General features: G+C 40.9%; 1 protein-coding gene across 4 annotated transcripts in view; it reads right to left on the bottom strand.

Moving 5' to 3' along the window:
- Positions 1 to 375: 375 nt before the first annotated feature.
- Positions 376 to 10,321, bottom strand: part of wdr4 (WD repeat domain 4) — a 19,160-nt gene continuing 9,214 nt past the window's right edge. For all 4 annotated transcript variants that reach the window (XM_032530252.1, XM_032530251.1, XM_032530254.1 and 1 more), the window contains exons 7-11: positions 9,855 to 9,947; positions 5,400 to 5,464; positions 2,502 to 2,688; positions 1,837 to 1,906; positions 376 to 753 (exon numbers count right to left, since the gene is read on the bottom strand). In XM_032530252.1, the coding sequence (XP_032386143.1) occupies positions 563 to 753; positions 1,837 to 1,906; positions 2,502 to 2,688; positions 5,400 to 5,464; positions 9,855 to 9,947 (606 nt within the window). In that variant the 3' untranslated portion in view covers positions 376 to 562. The remainder of the gene's footprint in view (positions 754 to 1,836; positions 1,907 to 2,501; positions 2,689 to 5,399; positions 5,465 to 9,854; positions 9,948 to 10,321) is intronic.

Genomic DNA, 10,321 nt, shown 5'->3' with positions numbered 1-10,321 from the left:
ATCTGAGGACTATGGTTACTGGTCCTCAGATCCTGCAGGGTAAATCCAGACAGCTGCTAGACTATCTGTCAATCTGAGGACTATGGTTACCTGGTCCTCAGATCTCTGCAGGGTAAATCCAGACAGCTAGCTAGACTATCTGTCCAATCTGAGGACTATGGTTACCTGGTTTAAAGAAATGCCAAAAAACCAGAGCATGTTTTTCTCCCATCCAGGAATGCTGTTTGGACTAGCTAGACAGAAATATGTTAAAATATGTGGTGCAATGCACAGGAAGTAACAAGTACAAAGTAAATAGCAGTGGGCAATGTGTGGAGAGGTGTATGGTTTAACAAAAGGAATGTTTCAGTCAGCGATGCCACTGGATGCAGAAGGCACAGTTAAGTGTTAACGTTTATTTTGAAAAATCTGCCAGAAATTTGAGCCAAACATAAAAATCCAAACCGGTCATGCAGTAAAGCACACCACTTTCACAGGCTTCATGAAATAAACACATTCACCTCAGATTATTCAAAAGCATCAAACATAAAAGAAATAATAGCTCTCTTTTCAAAGTGTCCATTCAGGTAGATGAGCGAGTGACAGCTCCCGACATCTCCTTCTTGGCCTTCTTGTTGCCGTTTGCTTTCTGTGCCATTCCTCTCTTCAGCTGCTGCTCCTCAACTCTCTGCTGCTTCTTCTGCAGGTACGCCGTCACGTTGTCAAAGCTCACCTTGTACAGATGCTCGAAGCGGCTGTCAGTCCTTGCGGAGGCTGTAGTGTAGGAAGACAGCAGGAGGAAAAGGTTGGTGACGAAAAGATGGAAGTAAGAAACACTGTATCATCATGTTGTGCACCAAAACACTAAAATATAATGGACGAGGCTTACGGGCCTGAAAAATGAAGCCAATGTAGAAGCTCCTTAAACCTGCATTCTATCAATTTCCAGCAGAGGGCGACTCCACTGGTTGCAAAAAGAAGTGTTTATATAGAAGTGATGGAGAAATGTCCCTACTTCTCACTTGATTTATTACCCCAATAAACATTTTCATAATGAGTTTATGGCCTCAATCGCTACTTTGCTGATTTTCTGTACATGCAGGTGGATGGCAGCAGTAAACGAAGGTCCGTGTTTACCTGCGGGAACTCTCCACTGGCCTCTTTAGCGTTTAGCTTAGCACAGTGCCATTTCTAACATAAACCATGGCGCCTCCCCAGCTCCGCCTTCGTTGCCTCTCGCCGCCAACTGATTTCCCATAGGACTTCAGCTCAAGACTACAGCTAGCCTTCAGTAGCGCTATTACTGTATAAGCAACAGGATTACGTATTTACATAGTCACTGATATGGTCAGAACCACTACAGCGCTCAATTACCTATTTTTAGAGGAAAATAAACTACAATTTGCCATCACAAAAGGCACGACCTGTCCTCTGGAGGACATAGCCAGACCACAGGGCACTCCGTGGATTGTTGTCGGCAGCAGGAGACGATAGAGAGAAAAGCAGAAGCAAGGATGCCGTTTGGGCCTGCTAGCCCGGCTAAGGACACTAGCACAGACCTCCACTGCACACAAAACAGATGAGCTGGAACCCCCTCATCCTGGACGCAGCTTGCAGGCAGACCTAGCTACCAACAGCATGGAGCCGAGGTAAGTGAGCTCTGGCCATTAGCTGCAGCAACTCCAGTTTGCTAGCACCGAATTTTATCGTTAACAGTACTTGTAGATAACTAGCGATCCAAATTCAGGTAAAAATCGGACGGAGTTCTCCTTTAAATGCAGAGATTGAATTTCACTACATTGTACTGCAATTGTATGTGACTATGTTTTGTGTGTGTGTGTGTGTGTGTGTACTCACCCTCAAGTGTCTCCCAGTGTGGCTTGAAGGCTTCAGTCACTCTGTTCAGTTCCGGGCTCTCAGCATCACACTAGATGGAGCAGGAGAGTGGACAGTTACAAAAAACCATTACAGATAGTAGCAACCACAAATGTATGGTGTCCTGCTGTGAACCACAGGGTTTGTACATGTGCACTGGTGTCTGCATGGTTCTTGTGTGTGAGGTCAAAAGGTCTTGAGCCAACCAATCAGAGCTGCTCGGCTCTGATTCAAGGATTCTTCTATAATTTAGTTATGCATCATCACAAAAATCCATTTTATTTCAATGGTTATAATGCAGTATAATTTGCAGTCCGACACAAAACTGCATGAAGGAGTGAACATGGAAGTGGTCACAGTGAAAATGACTTGATTCTGTGCTCAGACCTTAATGTGTGTCAAAGAGCTGTAAGAAAACTACTGTTTTTTAAAAATAAATTCTACTTGGCTACCCAGTAGTCTCATAACACTGTATGTCATAGTGTAAATCTGACTGACTGGGCATAAAAGTGCAAATGTAACTAATATGTAGATTCTAATCACTTGAATATCTTTTCAACAAATCTTCTCAGGTGTATGTGTTTGTGTATGAAAAACTAAAAGCTACAAATGCGTATCTAAATGTGTCTGAATGTCTCACACTGTACCTCCCAGAAGTCTTGTTTGTGTGTGTAAATTTGGAGCGGTGCATCGCTGGAGTCCATCAGCACCCAGAGCCGGCCTTCCGGGTCAAAGGTCATGTCGAGGGGACAGTGGGGGAGGGAGAGGCTGCTGTGTGGAACGAGCTTGTCTTCACCCTCCTGGTCCAGAGTAAAGAACTGAACTGTGGACACTCTGAGGACACAGAGGGAACACCAAAGTGTTGAATTAATCAGCTGATCCCTGGCTTGATCTGTTACTTTTAAGAGACCAATTCTGAAGGTGTGACATTAAAAAAATTTGGCTTCACTTGGTGATCCTGTTTTCCATTAACCTACTTTTTTTGTCACCTACATGTAGAGTATACAGTCCCTGACAAAAGTCTTGTCGCTTGTGTACAAATTGACCTGAAGTGCCGCTGAAATACATTTCTAATCAAGATTTATTTACAAGAAATGGCTCATTTTAATCCCAACAGCTTCTGTAATAATGTTTCAGTACAAAACGAAACTGTCAAAAAGTATTCTAATATTCCCAGCTTGGTAAACCCCATTAAGTCAATTTTTGCAAAGACATAAGTGTTGTCGCCTGTCATATGAGTCACCTGTGACTAATAAGGATCAATCAGGTCTCGGGTTGTATAAAAACAAACCAGTACACTAGACCTTCACATCAACTGCAACTAGACCTCTGCAAACATGCCTAAGATTCACCCTGAGACTAAAGTTTGGATTATCAAGAGGCTGAAGACCAGATCCACTGCTGATGTGGCAGACAACTTCAATGTGTCTCAGCGTCAAGTACAGAGAAGAATAAAAAAACATTTGAAGACACTGGAGACGTTTTTGACAAGCCAGGTCAGGGCAGACCCCGCAAGACAACTGCCGAGAGGACCGTTTGTTGGCTCGAAAATCAAGGCCAGCCATTTTCTACTGCAGCAGAGCTCCACCAGACCTGGTCCCCTGAAGTCCCTGTGTCAACCAGAACAGTTGTGGATCTGTCTTGAAATGGCCTATGGTCGAATCAGTGCACAGAAGCCAGCACTAAACAAAAGATAATTGAAAAACCGTGTGGCATTTGCCAAGGCCCACAGTCTGCTAAAAGGATGGACGCTGGAAAAGTGGAAGAAAGTGGATATTCAGATGAATCTTCTGTTGAATTACACCACAGTCGCCGCAAATATTGCAGGGGACCTACTGGAGCCCGCATGGATCCAAGATTCACCCAGAAAACAGTGAAGTTTGGTGGCGGAAAAATCATGGTCTGGGGTTACATCCAGTATGGGGGTGTGCGAGACATCTGCAGGGTGGAAGGCAACATCAATAGTCTCAAATACCAAGAAATCTTAGCTATCTCTTATATTCCCAACCATAAAAGAGGCCAAATTCTCCAGCAGGATGGTGCTCCATCGCATACTTCCATCCCCACTTCAAAGTTCCTCAAGGCGAAGAAGATCAAGATGCTCCAGGATTGGCTGGCCCAGTCACCAGACATGAACACCATTGAGCATATGTGGGGTAGGATGAAAGAGGAAGCATGGAGGACCAAACCAAAGAATATTGATGAACTCTGGGAGGCATGCAAGACTGCTTTCCTAGCTATTCCTGTTGACTTCATCAATACATTGTATGAATCCTTGCCAAACCGCATGGGTCCAGTCCTTCAAGCTCATGGAAGTCATACAAGATATTACATTTGAATCTCACAGCACCAGTATTTAATTTGCTGACATATTTTAGTATTTGCAGTAAATTTGTTCAATTTCTGTATAGGCGACAAGACTTTTGTCTTGCCAAAATTTGACCTTTCTGTCTTGTTTAAATAATAAATCTTGTTTCAGTGAAACTAATTTATTTCAGTGCATTGAACATCATTTGGGAGGGTTTTAGCTTTTCATATGAGCTATTTCTTACACCAATTGATTAATTAAAAGTCAGGTTAATAGCAGGTGTTTCTACAAAATAGATAAGCGACAAGACTTTTGTCAGGGACTGTATACACTATACTGCTCCACAGTGACCTTGTGTCTCCATAGGTCCAAAAATACACTGAAAGATCAGAAGCAAAAATAGCTTTAGCCAGCCAAAACCTCCCTGGCATGTCATAGTCCGGGTGAAACAGTGATAAATATGAGGGACCAGGGCTGATAATAGGGCCGTTTTTTGGCAGTTTGCAAATGATCCTTATCAGCGTTTTATTTTCCTAACAATCGATTAAGATAATGAATAAAAAAACGTGTGCTACTTTGGCTCCGCTACAGCTCTGCATCTGTCGCTTTGCTTTGGTTTTCCTCATCACTGAGTCTACACTATCTTTTACTGTGTATTATAAGGAACGTTTCTAATTTCTTAAAGAAGCATCTAAACAAAGTTTGGTGTTCAAACATTCCCAAAAAAATGTCAAATTCCAAATATTGGTATCACAAACTAATGGTATTGGCCTTGAAAAAAAATATTGGTCGATCCATAATAACTGTGTGTTCCGTGCCTGTCACACCACAGAAGAATTTAAAGAATCGCCACGTACATAAAAGTAAAACCATGACAAAATACGCTTCCCGACAGAGAGCACAGCAGTTATGTTTTTTTTTTTTAATCTTTAGTTGCGTTCCTACATAACTCAGTCACAACCAATTTAAGTGATCCATATAAAACTGAAAATAATACTGGCTTATATACAGTTGATTGGCTTTGGAGGAATGTTTTTATGAAGTATAATTTGTTTGCATCCCGTGCACTTGGATCAGGTCACACATTCACAATGTAACACAGTTTCATGCTGTTCCATCTAATTTAACCGGTTTGTTAATCATGTCAACAGGAAACAACAAAGTCCTACAACTACAGTTGAGACTTGTGTCCTGTCGGTTCCCTCTACCTGCAGAATCACATGACTGATACACACACCTCTCACACTGCACGGCTACATGGCGAGCATCAGGAGAGCTGGCGATACGGCACACAGTTGGATTCTGGGAAATAAAAACAAAGACAAACAGAGTTATCACATGTTTCTGGTTGATCTTTTTACAAAATAGGGGACTTGTTCCTGTGCTGGTAATTACTGAGTAAAAGCACCAACTTGGATATCACTGACTGAAACTTTATTTATTCAAAAGAAATTCACTGACAACATGCTCTCTTTAGCAGAAGTGTCCTGCCTACAGAGTTGAAAGATGGGCTTGAAAGAGGACAGACACTTTAAAGCTGCATTAAGAAATATTTATATATTCTTTTTTTTTTTTTTTTAAAGATAATTTTCTGGGCATTTTAGGCCTATGCCTAACCATGAGGTGAGGAAGCTGGCAGCAAATTGCATCTTTATTAGAACACAAGCGCAATTTTGCGTAGGTCAACAAAGATGCGTAGGTCCATGTAACGCTCATCAGTTCAATTTTCTAAGTACAAACGGACATTTGGAAAAACAGAAAAATGGGTTTGAATATCACATTTTTAAATTTTTCCACCTTGATAAATTAAAAAATTGGATTTTTTTTTAAATCAGAGGATCAGAATTTCAGAAAATTACAAAATTACATCTGGGCTCCAGTTATTCAATACTGCAATGTTATTCTCTACAACGTTCTGTCTACTTACCAACGATTGATTGGCTATCATTGTGGGTGTGTCTGGGCGTGTTTAGGCGGGCATTCAAGAAGACTCGAGGCAGTCATGTCGACGATGGATAATTACAAGAATATAAATAATTTGGACTGAACAGGGGCCCCAGCATCTCGTCATCATACAAGGTTGGCCCAGAGCGCACCATAGACAGGCTCATGGACGTCAGTTTGGTTTAAATGTGCATTTCCAGAAGTGCCGGGTACAATGACGCATTCGTTACTCTATCAAGCAGATCATGTTTTGAAAGACTTCATGCAAGACTAGGAAGGGAAGAGACACGCTACTGTGCTCCAGTGGGGGGGTGGGGGTGTAGCTAAGCAGAACAAGGGAGAGAATATCATTGCAGTATTGAATAACTGGAGCCCAGATGCAATTTTGTCATTTTTAGGGTTTGTAATTTTTAAGGTTCAGGCGAAGCGGTAGCACCCTTCTATGTTTGTCTGTTTAAGTTATTATTATTATTATTATTATTATTATTATTATTATTATTAGTAGTAGTAGTAGTAGTAGTAGTAGTAGTAGTAGTAGTAGTAGTAGTCTGCTGCGCTGGCTCAAATTCCCGTGAGCTGGAACGAGCTACAAACATGAAACTTAGTGGAATAACTGGAAATAATGTGCATGTGCTTCTATAGAAATATGAACCAATCGGCCACATGGTGGCGCTGTAATAAAGACTTCAAACTGCCAACTTTGAAAGGCCACACCCCCCACACCGTAAGTCCAATTGACTTGAAATTTCTCACACAGGTGCAGCTTAATGTGCTCTTCAAAAAGCCTCAAGGATCATTAAGGTCCGCCTAGAAAACCTTTCCGCCATTTTGAATTTTTTGAAAAACCCATTTGAGATCTCCTACACCGTAGCTCTGATTGCCACCAAATTTTCAGAGAATCATCAATGGACCTTATTACAAGTTGTTTAAATCCTGTCTATATTTCAATTACTTTTCAAGTTATCGACCAATGAACTTCGAAAGAGGCGGGGCACAGGACATAAATGAACACAAATCAGCAACCTTAAGGCCAATCATCACAAAACTCATAGGGTATGTAATGCCCACATGTCCTGCTATGTCATGAACTACTACAAAGAACTGCTACAAACTACTATTTTTTCTATTTTTGTTATTTCCACTCTTCATTCTAACCCCAACCGGTCCGTCAGACACCGCCTACCAAGAGCCTGGGTCTGACCGAGGTTTCTGCCTAAAAGGAAGTTTTTCCTCGCCACTGTCGCACTGTTGCTTGCTCTGGAGGAGACTACTAGAACTGTTGGGTCCTTGTAAATTCTAGAGTGTGGTCTAGACCTACTCTATCTGTAAAGTGTCTCGAGATAACTCTTGTTATGAATTGAAACTATAAATAAAATTGAACTGAATAAGTGCCCCAGATATACCCAGACAGTTTTACATACACAACACACACACACACACACACACACACACACACACACACACACACACACACACACACACACACACACACACACACACACACACACAACCCCCACACACACACACACACACACACACACACACACACACACACACACACCACAAGGGGGCGCTACAAGTGCAAGATGGGTGGGTGGCAATACACATATTTTACTATAAATCACATATTCCTAGTCCATCATCACAAATCTCTCAGGATGTCCTCTCTCTCAGGATGTCCTCATAAGTACTTGAACCATGCCCTGAAAGTTTAATTCAAATTGAACACCAGGGGGCGCTATAAATGCAAACAAACTGCAGGTGATATAGTGCAAATCAGGCTATAAATGACTAAATGTTTGTCCAATTAACACAAAACTTCCAGGAAATGTCTACATAATGACCTCACACATACACAACAAGTCTCATTCAAATTGACCACTAGGGGGCGCTTTAAATGCACAATAACAAAGTGGAAACCCGCAAATCAATGTTGAGCTTGGAATCGCGGCTTGCGGCTTTATTAGCAATTATTTTTGTGTTCATCTTTCTTTCTTAAATTGGCGTGAGCTGGACTGAGCAACATATCACACTGAATTGAAAATAAATGTTTTTGACAAATCAGTTGTAGGCATTTTAAACAAAGTGCACCTTTTGTGCAATCGTTACAAAGCTTGCAGGATGTGTTTTATAATGACGTTGGACCACGTGTGAAATTACTTTGAAGACACTATTGAGAAAAAGGTTTGAACCAGCGAATCTCCGCTTTCAGGTATATTCAAAATTTCTGATCCTCTGAATAAAAACAAAAAAATTGGAAAAACTGGTTAAAGATCCAATTTTTTAATTTGTCAAGGCGGGGGGAAAGAATTGGGTATTTTAACTAGTGCTGTCAGTTAATCAAATTATTAACATCGTTAACTCAAACCCATTTTAATGGCGTCAATTTTTTATTGAAAGATGAACGTTCTTTTTGGCATAGCAAACATAGTTTTTTCACATGCTGTAGCAACTAGTAATGTTCGAAAAACTACAACACCACACTGGATCTAGCGAGACCAGAAACAAAACAAAAGGCTCACCACACACACGCCGTTTGGGCTTGCGAGCCGGCCAAAGATTAGTAACCTTACGTTTTGAGTGGATGGCGAGCGCCAGGCGCCGAAATGGACGCCGATAAGATTCTGGATGGAAAGTTTACTTTTTAAAAGTTGCCAAATGTTCCATTGACAAGACCAAAGTGATCTGTGTGTTTGGTCGTTGTGAACTGAGCTATCATCGCAGCAAAGTATTTTTTTTTCACCCTTTCAGTGTTACATTGTGTGAGAGATTACTTGCTACAAGTGAGAATGTTAGTGTGTGTGTGGGGGGGTCTGAACACTACAGTAGGCTATATGCCAATGTAAACAGTGGCACAAAGAAAGCCGATCCACTTTTCCATGTTGGTAAGAGCATTAAAATGAGAAAAAAAAAAAAAATAATGGGACACAAAGAAATTAAGGGACATTTAGAAGAGATAAAAATGTGTGATTAATTGTGAGTTATGACATTAATGCAAATAAATATTTTAATCGACAGCACTAATTTGAACCAATTTTTGGTGCAATTAAACTGGTTAGTGCTACACGGACCAAGATATTACATGATTATAATGGAGAGCAGTGGACAAAAACTGGAAAGAACAATGTTGAAGGGCACCAGAGGTCAGAAATAAGTTGCCTCCATGTATGAATTAAAACCTTGGCGTCTATAGATTATATGCTAAATAACTTATGCTTTAGTTATAAAAAGCACAATACCTTCCATATTTGAACTCATCTTCTCCAATATAATCCAGCAGAAGCTAATGTTGTATCAGTGTGTGTGGCCCATTTTACTATCCCTCTGCAATGGCTCAGCAAGGAAACACGTTCCATGATAACACAAAGAGGAGTTTCATACTAACAATATAGAGTCAATAAGCATGTTAGCAGCTCTGTCAGATTAGGCACAGTGATGTTTTAAGCTAACTGCTAACGCATCTTAGCTCAACACGGTAGCATGCTAACCTTTGCTAATTACCATGAAACACAAAATACAGCTTTGGTCCTTAACCAAAGTGTCAGGGAATCACCAAATGCATAGAATTTATCCTGAAGGGAACATCCATTTGTAAATCACATGTTATAGCAATAACCGTTGAGACGTTTCACTCAAATGTCAATCTCATTGTGGAACTAGATGGAAAGTCAAGGGATCACCAAAGTCATCATGACATGATACAGCCGCATTGTTGCAGAGTAAAAAATGATGTTGTTGCCGTGGTTACCTTCTGTTTGCTCGGTGTCTCTGCAAGCTCTTTAAGGTCCCAGCTCTGCAGCTTACGACCGGACTCGTACTCCCACAGCTTCATGGTCCCATCCTGACACAAACACGTTACACTTAAAGTCAACTACACATTGGTTTCACTTAATTTCCCCTGAGCTCACTGTATTTTGAGGTTGTACCAGAATAGGTTTACATGGTTTAATTTAAAAAAAAAACACCATACTTTTGTTGTACTGCACATTGCTGCAGCTCCTCTTTTAACCCTGTGTGTTTAGGTCTCTGTTTTAGCTACAGAGTAGGGCTGCACAGTTAATCAAATTTTAATCACAATCACGATTTTGGCTTCCCACGATCAAATTTACATAATTGAGTGATATTTTAAATGCGTCATTCCAGTCATAGAATACTTATTTTGCAAAGCCAATCTACTGCTCCGTAAACCACTGTCTGATCATGTGCCAGTCAGAG

Source organism: Etheostoma spectabile, chromosome 11, assembly GCF_008692095.1.
Source record: "Etheostoma spectabile isolate EspeVRDwgs_2016 chromosome 11, UIUC_Espe_1.0, whole genome shotgun sequence".
Classification (NCBI taxonomy): domain Eukaryota; kingdom Metazoa; phylum Chordata; class Actinopteri; order Perciformes; family Percidae; genus Etheostoma; species Etheostoma spectabile.
This window is presented reverse-complemented; position numbering and strand designations above follow the sequence as displayed.